The 17458-nt window shown below is 44.9% G+C and overlaps 1 protein-coding gene across 1 annotated transcript in view; it reads left to right on the plus strand.

Moving 5' to 3' along the window:
- Positions 1-17458, plus strand: part of Lim1 (LIM homeobox 1) — a 50030-nt gene that overhangs the window by 1166 nt on the left and 31406 nt on the right. Inside the window, exon 2 of the mRNA XM_001354948.4 lies at positions 16227-16422. Within this exon, the coding sequence (XP_001354984.4) occupies positions 16227-16422 (196 nt within the window). The remainder of the gene's footprint in view (positions 1-16226; positions 16423-17458) is intronic.

Genomic DNA, 17458 nt, shown 5'->3' on the forward strand with positions numbered 1-17458 from the left:
CTATAGATCGTATAGGGGGAGATCTTTCATCTCGTCTATAGAGCGGTATCCTATCCCCTTATATTGGGTTCTTAAAGCGTTTCCACATGTTTGCCCTGGGTCCATCACCATAATCCTTGGGATCTTGCTACTTTAAGACTACTGAAATCTCCAGCAACACCACCGGTTTCATTGGGTTCTTTTCCTTCCTTGGATGGTTCTCGGTTCTTCCTCATTGGTTTTTTGGGGACAATATCATCTTTTCTCATTGAAGATTGTCTATGTAGATATCTACGGAGATGTTTGAAAGGCAACCATATGATAGGATTGGTTTTTGTAGGGATTCCCAGTGTACCCAAAGTTTCCTATGAGTTCGAAGGAGTTTTTTTTAGGTGTTGAGAAAGTGTTTCGGAGATGTACTATTCCTGCGTTTAACTTTCATTGGAATACATTGGAATACAATTGTTTGGGGTTCCTAGGAGTTCCTTCTATATTTTCTTGATTTTTGTTAGCTTTTCTGTAAATAGACGCATATTTTCCTTGATGGGTCCCACAGGGTTCTCTAATAATATGAGGGTTCTATGAGGCTCTTCAGAGAGTCCTCTCCGCGTCTGTTGAGGTGCTCTTTCATTCTTGGGGCTCTGTTAAGGTTTCCCATGAGTTTTGAAAAAACTGCAACCTGTTTGGGGTGCTCCAATTGGAGCATTCGATCAAATGTCTTTCGTTTGATTTCAAAGAGGCTCTCCACAGGTTTTTGGATTATATGCATTTTCCACAATAATTATCCCTTATATTAATCCTTTTAAAAGATATTAACCATTAATATATATTTTTTATTAATTTTTCAATGGAAATTGACTCGGATCTTCATCGGTGGGTTTGGGTTGAAAGGCTCTCATGGGTTAAGCGGCTGTGTGACAGTAGCGGGTTAATGGGAACGGGCTACGTTTTTGGGGCAGCAACACCAACAGAAAAAAGTTTTTTCTGCACTTTATGAACTTTAGTTTTCCTTTTAAAAGGGGGGTTCCCTCTATCGTTCCAATGGCGTGGGGCGTGCGAGGGGTCTATCTCTCTCTCTCTGTCTGTATGGCCCTGTCTCTTTTCCGCGCGAGACCATTTTGTATGCTTTTTGAAAGTTCCTTTTTTGCACTTGTTTTTCTCTCTTTTTCTCTCAATTTTTCCCTTTGTTTTTGTTCTTTTTCTTCTTTACTGCTTCTTTATCTGTTCTTTATTTTTTGTGTTTTGTTTTTTGCCTTTTTTTTTTTTTTGGTCGACAGAAAGTTTTGCGCAGTTGTCAAAGTTTTTCTTCCGCTCCTTCTGCTTCTCCTCCTTCCTCTTCTTTCTGTCCCTGTTCTTGCTTCCCCTCTTTCTGCTTCTTTTTCTCTTTCGTGTTTTTCCTTTTGACTTTTGTTTTATTTTCATTTGCTCTCATGTCAAATTTTCACTTTTGCTGACGAAAAAGTTGATCAAAATAAAAGAAAACTTTAATTTCTAACAAAAAAAAAAGAATCAGCAAAAGAAGGGGTATTTATAAGCTCGAATCGCCGAATACCCTTGAAACTCAAGGATTGAGAAAGAGAATCATGTAAAAATATAAATTTTTAAAGGATTTTTAACAATGCGGCTTTTCAGTTACATTTTGTCATGTTTTTTGGATGAAAGGATATTTTATTCTCTATTTGTTCCTGTTTTCCTGTACTTTTCCAAGTGTTTGATCCATCAGAACGATGTGGCATTAATATGAAATATTTCTGGAATACTTCTTCTTTTAAATATATGATATCTTGGGACGAGTTTCAGACTAATTTATGAAAAATTTAGTTAGAAATTTGTAATCGAAATATGATCGCCTGGGAAACAAGTGTCTCTCTTGTCTCCCTAAGAAGCGGCTCTACCAGCACCACTTGCCCCAGAGAAGTGGGAGACACCAGGGCAGGAGGCTCTGCGTTCTCCTCCGCCTCATTTTTCTCCTCATTCTCCCACGTCTTTTCCCCCATAAATTGCCAACCCAAAGACCAGGAACAAAAGGCGGAGTCGGTGGCTGTCAACATTTGGCCACAGAAATGGATGTTCAGGAAGCCATAAGTCCTCCTCCTCTTGTCTTTCCACTCCCGGGGAAAACCCATGAAAATCTCCGACAATATGCTCTTTGAGTAAAGATACTTTTTGGAAGGATCATGCAATATTATGCCTTATAGATTCTATGACTCTTATCTGCCCAAGTGGCATCGGATTTTCGTGTATTTTTTTTGTGGTTGTTTTTTCTTATTTTATTAGAAAAAAATAGAAATTATTTTTGTTTTGATTTTTATTCAAATTTCGTTCGATTTTCCTTCATATTCAAAGGGTAACCTCTGTTCGAACCTCTTTCTAGAGTGTTTTCGCTGACCATTTGCTCATGTTTCTGTCTCTCTGTCTCTGTGGCACATATCTTGTGGCAAGCATCTTTTCAATTTTTATGAACCTTCGGGATGGATGCCACATGCAACAAAAGCTCTCAGAGGCAACGCCTTTAACAAAAGTTCACGCTGCTGTTCATCAACATTTATGACTGCCACAAACAGCAGCAGCAGCAGCAGCAGCAAGCGGCATGCAACAGCAGGAGCAGTGGAGGAGGCATGATCATCGACTGTGCAACAATATTTCCGTTGCAACTGCCTCCTTCTGATGCTGCTGGTGCTGGTGCTGGTTCTGCTTCTGCTCCTGCCTCCTCCTTTTGCTGTTCCTTTGAACATGAAATGTGATTTTCTTGCCATTTTTTAAGCATTTTCTTTCAAGGTTTTTATGATCTGCCTGCCACAAGAAGCATAGAAGGTGCATGCCTCCTTCATCATCATCAGTCGTCGTCCGCGTCGTCTCTCGCTGGTTCGTTTTTGGAGGATCCTTTCATTGATTTATGGAGCAGAAAGCGTAGACACACGGCAGCTGCTGCCGCATTTAGCACTGCTGCTGCCCCATCCACAAAATGCTGCGTTGGGGCTTTGTCTAGGCTCTCTGCGAAGGGGGGGCGGGGGGGCAGGGAGGGCGGTTCCTGCCCTATAAATTGCCATGCATAATGAGGCGTTGAGTTGTCGCGGGGCTCTCTCCGGTGGCCCACAGAAAGATCCGACGGGGGACATCTTTGAAACCAAACCAACAAAAGATGCCCTTAAAAATCACTCGAATCAGAAGGGAAGATACAGATATGTACAGAGATCTGAGAGGTTCGTTCCAGGAGGAGGACCACAAAAATCTCTTGAAGGGAAAACTAAATGTGCCACCTATTCCGCGTTGACATGTGAATGGCAGTAGAATTTGCGTGCTCCTCTCAAAAATCTTTAAAGTTTCAAGAATTGTGGGAGTTTTTGAAAGCAAAACATTTCGGATTGTCCTTTCGCCGATGGGAACATTTTCGTTTGGGAATAGAGTTTTTGATTCCGTGAACTCTTTAGTGTACCATTTCGCTTATGGGAACATTTGCACAGCAAGTAGACGTGACGTGGCGTCTGTCCCTCTCCCTCTCCCCCTCTCTCTCCCGCTGTCTTGCTGTCTCTGGCTCTCTCATGGCGGCTCCAGTGGCCCCCCAACTGTTGGGAACTTTTCAATTTCTGTTGCAAAATTCTGGGGCTTGGCTTTTGGCTTTCTGCTTCGGGTTTGGGTTTGGGTTTGGGGGCAACGTCGTCGCCTGTCTGACAGTGGAGCCGACCTCTCCCTACTGCCCCTGCCTCTGCCTCTGCCTTTGCCTCTACCTCTGGGTCTACCCCCCCTCTCTCTTCTGCTCATTTTGTAGCCGCTTTTAGGTCGAAAACTGAAATAGTAATTCACATTCATGGCCTCTGTCTCTGGTGTCTCTCGCGTCTGGTTCTGGTTCTCGCTTCGGTTTACTTTTTCCCTTAGTTTCAGTTTCAGTTGTTGGTTTTTTTTGCTTATTTTTCTTCTGCTGCTTTTTGCTGTCTTTTTTTTATGATTTCTTGGCCATTTTTACGATTATTTTAAAGCTGTCAATAGTCCGGCGAACGTGTGAGATAATTTATATGCCATAAATTTCATTTGGCAAAAACTCTCGAGTGGCGGGGGAACCCTGCCTCTGCCTCCGCCTCCGCCTGCGCCTCCGCCTGCGCCTCTCCTTCCACTCCTGCAGTAGTTTCTCCAGAGAATTCTCTCTGTCCGTTTGTGTCTAGTATTTTTCGGTGGCTTATCGCCTTCTTTGGGCTTTTGATTTACTGCCGAGGAACTCAACAGGTTAAAGACTCGAAAGCCTTAACCCTAACCTAGTCCCCACTCCTGCACTCTCCCACTACCCCTCCCTCTCACCACCCTCTCCCCTCTTTGCTCTTTGGTCTTTTCTAATTATAATTTACTATTACACCGAAATTCTCTTCTCTTCCACACACATTCTCCTCCCTCTCGCTGTCTGTGTGTGCGCCTCTGCTTTTCATCCCGAAACAGAAACCCAAGAAAAACGGTAGCCAAAGCCTCGGGGATTGATTTATAACCGAAAGATTGGCAAAAAGCGCTTCCAAAACATTGAAGAGCGGAGGAAAAGATGAGAGCTGGAAGCCCCGACTGAAGCGGCTAGTACTTCTAGCTGGAATGGGAATGGATAGAACCCAGGCATACCCATTAATCGATTTATAGGCCACTTTTTAGGGGTTTTCTGACTTTTAAACATTTTCTATTCTAAGGAAGAGTTTCCGAACAATATTTGGATATGTATTTTTATTTTTACACCATATTCTTACGGTAAAATATCTGAAATTGCAATGATTTTGAATTTCATTGGAATATGTTCCTCCACTTCATTTATTTATCGGTATAGCACCTCCGATTGCTATGATATTGGGCATTTGGGCAGACCCAGCCATTATCTAGGCATCTACCAAAGATCATTCGTTAGACACCAAAGCCTTCCAGCCTTCCGACAGAAAAAACCCACAAAATTATTCAGAAATGTATATACCCCATTGATGGGTACTGTAACGAGTGGGAATCCATCCTCCTCCTCCTCCTTTGAGCAGCAGCAGCAGCCACTTGATGCTCTCTCACGCGCAGTGGAAGAAGTAGGTGGGGCACAGACGGACGGACGGACAGACGGACGGACGCTGATGCCTGATGCTGCGGCTGACCTTTAACCCAAAATCTCAAAGTCAAAGCATGAACTCGCACGCGAGAGAGACAGAGAGAGAGAGAGAGGGAGCTGGAGAGACTCTGGTGCCCGTTCGCCTGGAAACAAAGGCCCCGATCGCGGAGCAGATGACCGCAGCCAAACGTCGATTCGTTCCGAGTGCTCCAGCAGCAGCAGCAGCAGAGGCAGAGGCAGCGACTGCAGCGACGTCGCTGTGTCAAGTGAAGCGTTACCCCCAGACGGTGGTTGCACCTCCGCTCCACCGTCGGCGGCAGCGGCAGCGGCGGCGATCTGTGGCCACGGTTCACGTGGAGGTTAGGGTCCATGTCTCCATATCATCAATAACCGAAGCGGAGAGAGAGACAGCAAAAAGATACGAAGAGAGAGAGAGAGAGAGAGAGAGAGATCGGAGAAAGAACAGAGAAACGTCGTTTCAACATAATGATGCGTGTAATGTGGCTGCTGTCGGCTGCTGCTTCAACAATTTCTTACACTCTGAAAATAGAAGAAAACGTCGGGAAAATTTAGAAGACTAAATAAGAGTTTTGGGAGAGAAATGAATTCGTTTTCCGGCAGGAAAGCCTCTTCGAAGGTCTTGATTGAAGAAAGACACTTTTTATAGACATTTTCCCAGTAATTTTGAGCTTTTTTGATTCGCGCAAAGATTGAATGGAATAAAAGTTGGAAAGTAATGGGAATCTATCAGTTCTAACTATGAGAAAACCCTTAAATAACTCGAGCCTAGGCTGTTCCTCTCACGCAACGAATGTGGCCTTTCATTTATGGGAAATTTTGTAGAACAATTCCATGCCATCGCATCTCTCTCTGTCATTCTCTACGCTCTCTTTTCATGCCCCATTCCTGGGCTCTCATCTCCCTTTTGTGCCACCAATTTGTTATGCATTTTTATTGTTCTGCTGCATTTAGGGGGGAGGGGGGTGGAGGGGTGGGGCCCTCTTCTGCTACTCTCTTTCGAGGGCGCCAAGAAATTAACGCAGCTTTTACTTTTTATACCCGTATGCAAATTAATTAATCAAAATCTTCAGCATTTACTCTTCCACGTCTCCACATCTCCACATCTCCACGTCTCCACTTCGCCACTTGATGATGGCTTTTGTGGCGCGGTGTTTGGCAAATCATTTGCGGCAAACATCAAAACGCTGCGGGAGCCAAGCATCGGTGGGGGCTGTGTGTAACGATCTCTGGAATTGGCGCTCAGCCGCCGTCGTCGAACCATGACCAATCGAAACTAAGGCCAAGGAAGCGGCCAAGAAAGCGGCCAAGGGCTGAGAAAGCGACTTAAATCGATGCATCTACATGTATCTTGTAGATACAGATTAAGTCTTTCCTTTATAAAAAGGAGCTCCTTCACCACTTAAACGATTCGGAGCTTGAAATCCTTTAGAGCTTCATCGAATACTCTCAGAGTCTACACTGGTTTGCTTTCGGCGGGGAGTTTGGAGGAGATACTTGTTTCAAAACTCTATTGAAGCCACTTTGAAATACAATTTAGACCTCTTTAAGCACTTTTTACCTCATTTTAAAGGGCTATAATGATTGGAAATTCGCTGAAAGTCTGCGAGCGTCACTCTGGGGAAAATCTTCTGCCAGCCATGAAATACCATTCAAAATGCTCAAAGTTTTACCCAAAAATGTCAACCATTTCGAAAGCATAAAAGTCATAAAACTCCACAGAGGAAAAGTCGCAAGAGCAACAGAAGGAAAAAAAAAGGAAAACATATCCTGCCCTGGAGAGGGGGGTGGTGGGCGGAGGGAGGGTACTTCCGTTTGCTCGGTTTTTCTTATCGCAGAAACAGACGCTGGCTGCTGGCTGCTGGCTGCTGGCTGCTGCATCCCCTGCTCCTGCCTGATGCTGGTCCACTGATAAGAGTCCTTGTGTCAGAGTTGACTTCCTCCCATTCGAAAGGACGACGAGGGTTGCCGTGCCAGGACTACGTGCATTCGCATTCAAGGTTAAACGGGAGAAAAAGAGAGATTTTCCCGATAAAAGCGAAATTTTATGTTTATGTTGCCATCAGAGGGGTGGCGAGGGGGGAAAACGGGGCATAAATTCTAGCTTATCGCATGAGCCAGTGGCAAGGGGCACGGCAGTGGCAGGAGGAGGTGTGTAAGCCCTAAAACCCTAACCGCAAACAGCAGCAGCAGCTGGCAACTCTGGCAATCCGAGTGCCAAGAGATTGTTTATTATTAATTGCATTTGCCGAATGCTGCCACTGCCACACAAATGTGCAAGTTGCAACTTGCAGTTGCACAGCACAACACACAAAGTGCAATAAATTGTGCAAAATTAATGCGCAAAACCAATTAAAGGACAATTTCGCCTTCGATAGGCAAAGGGTCCCTTCTGCTGCTGCTGCTCCTTCTGCTCCTTCGGCTGCTGCTGCTGATCATTATAATATGCATAATATTATGCTTGTCTTGGGCCCAAAACTCTTGTCCCGTCTCGTAAATGCATCAAAAGTTTCCCATCTTCGGCTTCGGCTTGAAGCTAAATTTTGCCAATCAAAGCAGAATATTTAGTGGCAAACGAGGAAGAGGACACGAGGGATACGAAGGATGAAGGGGACACGCAGGATGAAACCGCCTCGGTTTGGGGTTTTCCCAAGTAGTTTCAGGGTTGCTGCACGCTCTACGCCGTTCGCTTTATTTGGCACACATCTTTAAACCTTTAATCGCATTAAACGCTGACCGAAGAGTCATTCAGATGGTGAGAGATAGACGGCGAGAAAGGAGACAAAGGGGAGGGCGCCATTTTAATAGATGAAGGGAAACGAGTGAGAAGAGGGGAAGGGCATGCTGAAGAGGGGAACGTTAATGTAGATAGAGAAAAGAACGAGGATATCTTTTAAAAAAATACTAAAAATACTAAGGAAACTGAAAATACTAGAAATACCAAAGATACTAGACATACTAAAGAGACTCGAAATACTAAAGATATTAAAAATAGTACACATACTAGAAATACTAAAGATACCACAAACACTAAAGATACTAGAAATACTAAAGATAAAAGAAATACAAAAGCTACTATAAATACTGAAGATACTAGAAATAGTAAAGATACTAGAAATACTACAGAGACAAAAATCATACTAAAAATACCAAATATACTTATAATACCAAAAAATAATTAATTACAAATAAACCAAAATACTAAAATATATACTGAACTTGAAATACCAAATATGTTTACTAAAATAATAATTACATAAAAAACCACTAGACGGAAAATTAAAAAACAAAAGTATTACAAATTTAATACCACTAAAACTTGCCACTAAACCACTAAAATAAAGTACCCAAATCATAATAAAAACTATAAATATAATAGGATATATTAATAAAACAGCGATATGGGTACAGAGAACCCAGCAAAGTGTTGCGCGTCATGCGGCAGCGCCACTCGGGTCGGTTTTTGGCCTGGGCGACATCCCAATTGGAGATTAAGAAAGTGTAATAGCTGTACATACATATATGACACGCACCTTTTAGCCCACTCTCTCTCGCGGCGATTAACTATCGCATGGGAGAAGTCGAACCATCTCTCGCTTCATCAAATATTGAAAAATGCAAAATTTACAAATACACATAAATTTTGAATGAATCGCCAACACCAAAAGCATTTAAAATCAATCAATGGCTCAAAACCAGGGCTGCCATCAGACGCACACACAAGTGGTGGAGAGAGGGATAGGGGCGAAGGAGGTAAGGGAGGGGAGACCACATCAAATGAGGCCAAGAGTGGGAGCGTAGGGGGAGTGTCGCAATATTAACAAAATAAACAGAGACCCGAGACCCCCGAAACCTCCGAACAAAACATGAAACGATAAATCCCCACAGCCAAAACAGGGAACGGGGGGAGCACAGGGATGCACAGGGATGTCCTTCCATCCATCCATCCATCCAGGAGGGGGCTCCTCTGTGGGGAAATGTGTTTTTTTGGGAGGTGTTCGTTTTTTCCCCTATTATCGACTGTCTATTATGAGATTTATCGATCAAATCGATATTTAATATGAAAATAATCGATACAAAACCCCAATTAAAACAGTTTCCCTTGTGTTCTGTAGCAATTCTTTGCCTTTGATCATCTAATACGGGAGGTTTCGGATATTTTTGCATATTTTCATCATTTGATTGAGACAAATGGGAATTGGACGCTTGTCCCAATCCTCGCCATCCTTTTTCGATGACTCTTTCTGTCTGCAAAGGAAATCAGAATTCAAACAGACCCCTTGAGAGGTCCTGTGGGGGGTTGGAACCGGGTTGGCCGTGGCCGCACATCGAATGGGAAGCCTGCCACAGAAAAACAAAAAAAAAAGTATGCAAAAGAAAAGCCAAGAAAATGCAGAGTGGGGAAGGTGGGTGCGGTGCGCCTCCTGGGAGGGTGGTTCTGGGTTCTGGGGTTGCGTGGGCGGGTGGGCCGTAGCCGTAGCCATAGCCCAGGGGGAGGTTGTTGTCCTGTTGTTGGCTCTCGTGTTTGTGTGTCCATGCCACATGCCACATCACTCATACGCTAAGGCTTATCATTGGCTATCTGTCTGCTGACAAGCGGCGCAACCCAGAGACCGAGGCAGTGGCAGTGGAGATGGTGGCGCCCCAACCCCCATGACGACGAAGGAAGAGCCACTCGAGAGTCGAGAGACATTTCCATCCACCCGAAACGAGGCGAAAGCGAGCAAGTGAGTGAGCGAGAGCTTCGCTGTGCCCTGGCCCTAGCCCTAGCCCTCGCCTCCGCCCCCGCCCTCGCCATCGCCCTGGCCCTGTGTGCCCCATGTTGGGGCAGAAGTGTGATTTTTATGGGGCGACAAAAGCGAAAGAAAACGAGAGAAAAACGAAGTACTGCGGACGGGGGCTCCATAAAAATCTCTGCAACTGACGACAATGTTGATGATGACGACTATGGAAAATGGAGATGAGAAATGAAGAGGCATGGGGAATGTCACGGGCAGGACGGAGCATGGAAGATGGAAGATGGAGATGGAGATGGAGATGACTATGAAAATGGTTGATGAGATTGAAATTGAGATTGAGGGAATCTCCAGAGCCGGAACCATTACCGAAACGGGTCTCGATGGGGAAGAGCAGGCCTTAGAAGGACCTCTCGTTTGGGGGCTACGTCTTCAAAGCGATTGTTGTCTGTTGCATGTTTAATCCATGGCACCGCCATTCGTGTGTGTTGCATCGTTTTCTCAGCCATTTTTGTCATGTAAATTTTTCGTTTTTATTTTATTTATATTTTTGCAACAGAAAGGGAGGAAAAAAAAGAGAGATACGCCTCCTTTTTGCTGTAACCTCATGCATATAAAGTATCTGGTAGATACACAGATACACAGCAGTGGCAGCGGCAGTGGCAGTGGCAGTGGCAGTGGCATGGACTGGATACGGATGGCAGATAGGCGGCAGCCCAGAAGCCATCGACGCCGATCCGTTGCCATCGTCTCGCATCATGAAATTGTTGTTTACTTTGCCATTATATTCTTTTCCCAAAAAAATACAAGAAAATAAAAGGCAAAAACCAGAGGCGGCTGCCAGAACCTCCTCTCTCTCTCTCTCTGTGCCTCTATCTGCCCCTGCCAGCCCCTCAATCCCTCATCATCATCGAATCCTGGCCAATATCGCTTTTTGCCTATCAGAGGAGCCTCTTCTCATCTTCATTTTGGTATTTTTTTTTGTGTTGTATTTTATGGTTGGCCTCTTTCATATCTGCCTGTGTCCATCGGGACTTTGTTTCTTGTTTCCAATGTAGCTTCTTGGGCCCAAGAACGGTGAAAAGAGGGGCAAAGCGGAAGAGCAAGAAGTGGTGTAACGAATGGCAATGGGATATGCCAGACGGAAGAAGGGAGAAGCGGAGACCTCTTGTTGATACCAAACGCATTATTCAACACTGTTTGTGGGCCACAGTGTTGGTTAAGAGAAATATTTTATGGAGCTTTTGAATGGTTGCTGTTTTCCTCCACTCTCTCCTCACCATGCCGGCGACTCTCCACCACTCTTTTCGCCCTCTGCGAACTCTCTCCTCCACTCTTTTCGCCCTCTGCGACCTCTCTTATCCACTCTTCTCGCCTTCTGCGACCTCTCTTCTCCGCTCTCCCCTCGATTTTTGTGGATGCTTCACTCCAGAAATAGTTGGTTACTATTTTTAATGCAATTCGTTGCGCCTGATTTGACAATTTTGATTGCATTTCCCCAACCAGAAGGCAGAAGCCAGAAGCCAGAGTCTGCCCCTTCCCCCGAATGAATGGGAAATGCTTGGGGCCAAAGTTCAGCGCTGTCGCTGTCGTCGATCTGCCTGAAATATTTAATATAAACTTTAACACCTATTTCTGGTTTTGCTCGCGTTCAAAACTTGTTAACATTTTAATTACACAAATTAGCGGCAAAAAGAAAAAAAAAAAAGAAAAAAAAGAGAAGAAAAAGAGAAAAAAAGAGAGAAAAAAAGAAAAAAATTAAGAAAAAAAAACGAAACAAAATTTAAATAAAATGAAACACAAAAAAAAAGGCATAAAAAACTGGAATATTAATGAGATGTCGACACAGAAGAAAAAAATTATGAAAGAACAGAAATATTTGGTGGAAGGATGAAAAAAAAACACTTGATAAATACAGAGAAAATTAACTGAAATATATAGGGAAAACCCGGCCAGAGATTTCTTTGGGATCTAAAGATTTTCTCAACATTTTCCCCTTTAATCCCTTTTCGGTCTGCCTGGCAGAAAGTTTTCCTTCTGTGGGCCATAAGTTTTTCTGGTCTTCTTTTTCTGTATTTTTTTTTGTAGCCATTTGTTTGGCTTTTTCCTACTGCATTTCCATCTGGATTTTTGCATAAGATTTGCAACAAAAAAAAAACCCCACAAGAAGCAGCAAAATAGAGGAAAAGCCTGGAAAAAGAAAAGGAAGAAGCAGCTGCAAAAAAAAAGAAAGAAAGAAAAGAAAAAATGATTGCGCGGCGGTTGTACTGGGGCTGGGGCTGGTGCTTTTCTTTTGCTTTGTGGCTTTAACATTTTAGTCACGTTTTCAGTTCAGGGGCGTGCCCCGAGAGGCGGGCTGGGGTGTGGGGCAAGGGGAGGCGTAACCAACATGGCGCAGCAGCAGGCAGCAGCAAGTGCTTTGGTTCGAAGCTCAGTTTTTATTATTTCCCATTTTTTGTTCGCTTTGCTTCTCGTTTTTTTTTTGTTGCTGTTGTTGTTGTAGTATTTTTTTGTGGCGTGTACGATGTCGAACGAATTTTTCACAGTTTCTGCCACAGACGGAACGACAATGGTCAGAAGTTTGCCCCTGCCACCGCCCCTGCCCCATAGCTGCTTGCTTCTGTTGCACAGACAGGACTCACGATGAAGGATGCCAGTGTTGCCCCCCCGAATCATGCTGCAACTAAATCATCTATGAGATTTACCGAGTGGTGCCCCAGTGTCTGGGCTGTCCACCAACTGGCTGGCCTCACTGTACTGCTGTGGGGACTGCCGGCCGGGCTGCTTGCAGAACAGAGTTTCAGTTCATTTGTTATATTTTTTTTTTCCTCTCTACTTTTTGTGGGGCTGGTCTTTGGGGTGTTGCCCGGGGACCAGCCCATCGAGCCATGAAGAAGCTGCTGCTTGCTGCTGGCTGCTGGTTGCATTATAAATGCAGTTAGTCCATGGATTGTCCAGAGGAGCTCTCTGTGCTCTGTGGAACACAATTATAATGCTTTGTCCGAGAGAGAGACAGCAGACAGAGAGAGAGAGAGAGAGAGAGCGAGGCTGAGAGACTGAGAGCGCGGAAAATGTTGTGCAAAATGCTTTGTACGTGCCTCGGTTGCAACTTTGCACTTTTCTCCGGACTCGCAGCTTCCATTCGCGCGGTCAATGGCTGCCACAGATACAGCGGAAAAACTGCAACAGCGACACAGAAAGGGGCACAGATGGGGGCACAGAGAGGGGCAGAGAGAGCTTGCCCAGAGCCTTGGCTTGGCCTGGCCTGGCTCTTGGCTCTTTGGCTTTGGCTTCAGCTTCAGTTCGTTCCAGTAGCCGGGCAATTTTTCACATCGTTACATAAATTTCAGCGCAAAATAAATGGCCAACGGTAGCCAAAAGTGCACTCAACAATATTTAAATTGCGACACTTAAGCGGCAGCAACAACAAACGGCCACATCAGCATCAGCAACAACGTTGTCGGCGTCTGCAAACAACAATTTGTCGCTTTTTAAAAACGCGCCAGAAGGCACAAAAATAAAGTCCACGAAGGTCCCACCGCGAAGCGAAGGTGCCTGACTGACAGCCCAAAAAGAAGAGGCGCACGAGGCAGAAGAGCTCGCCAGTAAAGCCCCGAAAAACAGTCGAGGAAACGGAGAAGACACAGGAGCCACCGGAGCCAGCAGTAATCGCTGATGGGCCCAGCGGGCATGGCTGCGTTGGCGACACCGAATGAGAGATGCTCTTGCTCTTGCAAACATTACCACATCTCCTTTGCGACTTCAACAACTGCATTTCGTAGACATTTTGAGAAAAAAAACATCAACAGTAGGAACATTTCAACAAAAATACGAAAAACTACAACAGGAGTTTACAACAAATAATCCAACAGTGTAAACATACTTCACCAACACGATTGAATGTTATACCAATAGTAAACAACTACACCAACAGTTAATAAAACAACACCAACAGTGTATACAGCTGCTACAATTTCCAAAATTACACCAACAGTATATAGTCCAACACCAGCTGTATAAAAACTTCACCAATAGTTTCAACAATTTCACCAACGGTATGAAAAACTACAAAAATAGCCACCATTTTTCACCATAATTATAAGTAGCAGAGAAAACAGTTTCAACAACCACATCAAATGCCACACCAACGAAATAACCAACAAATTTAGCAACGACATCATCAACTACTCGAAAAACATGAACAATTACAACAATCAATCATGAATATGTACACCAACGGCAGCAGCCACATCACAAGGAGCAAAACAGCAACACGAACAGCGTTTAACCCGACTTGAAAATGCTTTTGCTTTTGCTTTTGTTGTGTAGTTCATTGAGCCTCAGCTTCAGAGCCAGAGCCAGAGCCAGGCCCCAAACTAAAGGCAGAGAGGAGTCGTCGCAGTCTCCTTCCACTGGCAGCACTCCCTGCGATTCGGTTCCGTTCCGTTCCGTCTATAAACGTCTATAACCTTCATTAAAAATTGTCTGCAGCGGCATGAAATGATTGATAACATCCGTCAATTTTGACATATGCGGCAGAGGCACAGGCAGAGGCAGAGGCAGGGGCAGGGGCAGGGTCTGGACTTGAGACTTGCAACTTTGCCACTTGCGATGATGTTGCCTCTGCCCTGCCTGATGTTGTTGGGTGTCTGCTGTTGCTGTTGCTGGTTCCTGTACTTCTCTCTCTGTGGAGGATGTTCGTTCGTTATAATTCCTTGCAGTCTTGGGCCTTGTTTTTTTTGTTCTTTGTATTTTCTGTTAGCGAAAATGAGTCAATTCGTCAATCAATCAGTGTGTCAGTTGCTCATTTATAATGGCCAAGAAGCACGGCCCCACTCTGCCGCCCGCACTCTTTCGAGGGGCGGTTCATTCATTCATTCATTTATTCGTTCGCTCGTTCGTTGGGGATTCGCTTGGGGCTGCGGCTACTGTCCATCGGGAGCCAGTAGATAGGGGAGGAATTGGGGGGGAGCATTATTAATGTGGGTCACTGTGGAGGAGCAGGAAGGATGTATGACAGGAGGTTAAGACACAACATATATGATCCTCTTTCTGCTCTTCTATCCTCGCTTTCTACTCTGCTCTTCTCTCTCATTCTTCTCCCACACCTTTTTTCTCTCAATCTAAAATCATACAATCCTCCTGCCTCCTACCGCTGCTCCTTCTTCCCATTAATCCACCTCCTCTGCTTCCACTGCTCCCCCTTGTGCCTCCTTCTCACCTTCATCCTCGCCCCCGCTTCCCCTCTGGCTCTTCCACATGCCACAAAAATGTGCACAGAAACTTTTTGAATGAAAATAAATTTTCACACACAAAAGTTTACTTTTTATTTCGAACATCCTCCACCTCCACCTCCGCCTCCGCCTCCACCTCCTTTTGTGTTCTGTTTTCTGTGGCTTCTCCTTCTTTTTATGGTATTTATATTTTGTACCTGAGACACGCCCCCAAAAACAACCATGCAACCGACGCCCCCCGCCCCCCTGCACCTGCCCCAAAAGAACGAAGCACAAAAGAGGCGAAGGCGGAGGCGAAGACAAAAGTTTGGTTCTTGTTTTTTTTCTTTATGTTTGGTTTCATGCCACAACTCCATTGACTGATTGACTGCGAAAGGAGGAACCTTCTTCCTACTGCCCCCTGTCGCTTCTTGCTCCTCTTTCTCCTCCCTTTTGTGGCCCTCCCCCCTCCTCCTGCTGGCGGTGGTGGTGGTTGCTGCTTCTCAAGTTTCAGTCTCAGGCCCCGAGGGCTCTCCATTTTGGGTTGTGGCCTCTATCATTATTCGGTTGCAGTTGCCCCATCTGCCTTTGCCTGCTCACACATCTCCTCTAACATGAAAAAAACCCTCTATATATCCATATATCCATATATATATATATATAGATATGCCACGCCTTCTTGCAACGCCTTCTTCGTCTTGTGGCAGTGGAGAAGAACTACTAACAAGGTGGAAAGGAGAGCGCTCTCCAGCAATCATTGAAAAAGGTGGCTACCACATGTGGCATACGGCAAGAAAGTGAGCTGCGGTGGGGCCAGGGGTGCATGCCCCCACAGGGCGTATGCGTAGTGCAAAACGTGCAACGTGCAAATTGTAATTCTCAAATGTTTACCATCCGTCCAGTCCGGTCCGGTCCGGTCCCAAGGCCACGCATTGCTCATTGCTCATTTATCTGCCCCAGCAACAGCCCCACCCAGCCATCCTGCCATCCTGCCACACCACCTGCCACTCTGCCACACACACACACATGTGCAAACTTAATGAGGCAACCAAAAGCGAGGTGCTAATTTGCGCCTCGAAGGATTTTCGACGGGCACACATCACACACACATCACATAACACAGACACACACGAGTCCCCTTCTCTCCCTGCTGCTCCCCCACTCCTGGCGAATCTTTTACCCATGAACTCTCTTTAATCTCTGTATATCTCTGTTTTGTAGGTCGCAGTGAACCGCCTGTCGGCGTGGGCGATCCCTGTGCTGGGTGCAATAAACCGATCCTGGACAAGTTCCTGCTGAATGTCCTCGAACGCGCCTGGCACGCCTCCTGCGTGCGATGCTGTGAATGCCTCCAACCGCTCACCGACAAATGCTTCAGCCGCGAATCGAAGCTCTACTGTCGCAACGATTTCTTCAGGTGAGAAAACACACATTTTGTTCACATAATGTTCCCATAAGTGAGCGGATACATTCGTCAAGGATCCAATATCAATTCCCAATCTGTCTTCCAGTCCCCATTCAGAGAGAAGAGAAGGAACTTTCAATCAAAAGTCGCTGACCGAAGAGCGAACTGAAAAACGAAAGAAAAAAAGAAACCAAAGCAATTAAGAGCCAAGTTTTCAATCGGAGCTTTGACTCTTTGGCTTTTGTTTTGCTGCTGTCCGCGCGCGTGGTTTTCATTTGATTTCACTTTGGATTCCGCATTCAGTTCTATTAATTGAAAAAACAAAAAAACAAAAAGCAAAAACCTGAGGGAATCAAAGGAGTAGAGGAGGAAAAAATGCCAGGACGAAAGCAATTAACATGCAAAATACCTGAGCAAATCAAAATGAAATCAATTCCTGCACACAAGATTCTCCCTGTCCTTCGGTTCCTTCGATTCTGAAGAGTGCCAGAGCGGATGGATGGGTGTCCTATCAATCAGCGACAGGATGATGGGAGTGTGGGGCCAACAAAGGCATTCCATAAACGGAAAACGGAGGCTTCCACTGATGTGTGTGTGTGTGTGCGCATACTTGTGGTAGTCACTGCCAGTCCCTGGGCCATTGGCAATCAATTGAAGGAACTACTTAGAATACGAGTGGTAGAGGGTTTCAATGGGAGGCTTCCATAGATTGATCTTTTGTTTGCAATTTTCTAATAAAGAATGTTCCAGGAATAGAAACTGAATTTAGAACGGGATTTCATTTCCTTGGCAGTGCTTTTGAGGTCTTGCCAACATAATTTCTCTTGGAATTTCAGTGTTGGAATATCGGTTTCGAGTATTTTTCACGTTGTTATAAGTTTCAAGAGCTGTTCATCACTAATAGTAAAGTAATGGTATGAAAGAGTTTCATCCCAACAAAGTTCCCTTGAAGTTGCAGTGTTGTAATGGCAATTTTGAGTGTTTTCTTTGGTGGAACAGTGCTTGAATAATACTTTTGAGTGATTTCCGTATTGGAATAGTAGTTCTG

This window comes from Drosophila pseudoobscura, chromosome X, assembly GCF_009870125.1.
Source record: "Drosophila pseudoobscura strain MV-25-SWS-2005 chromosome X, UCI_Dpse_MV25, whole genome shotgun sequence".
Classification (NCBI taxonomy): domain Eukaryota; kingdom Metazoa; phylum Arthropoda; class Insecta; order Diptera; family Drosophilidae; genus Drosophila; species Drosophila pseudoobscura.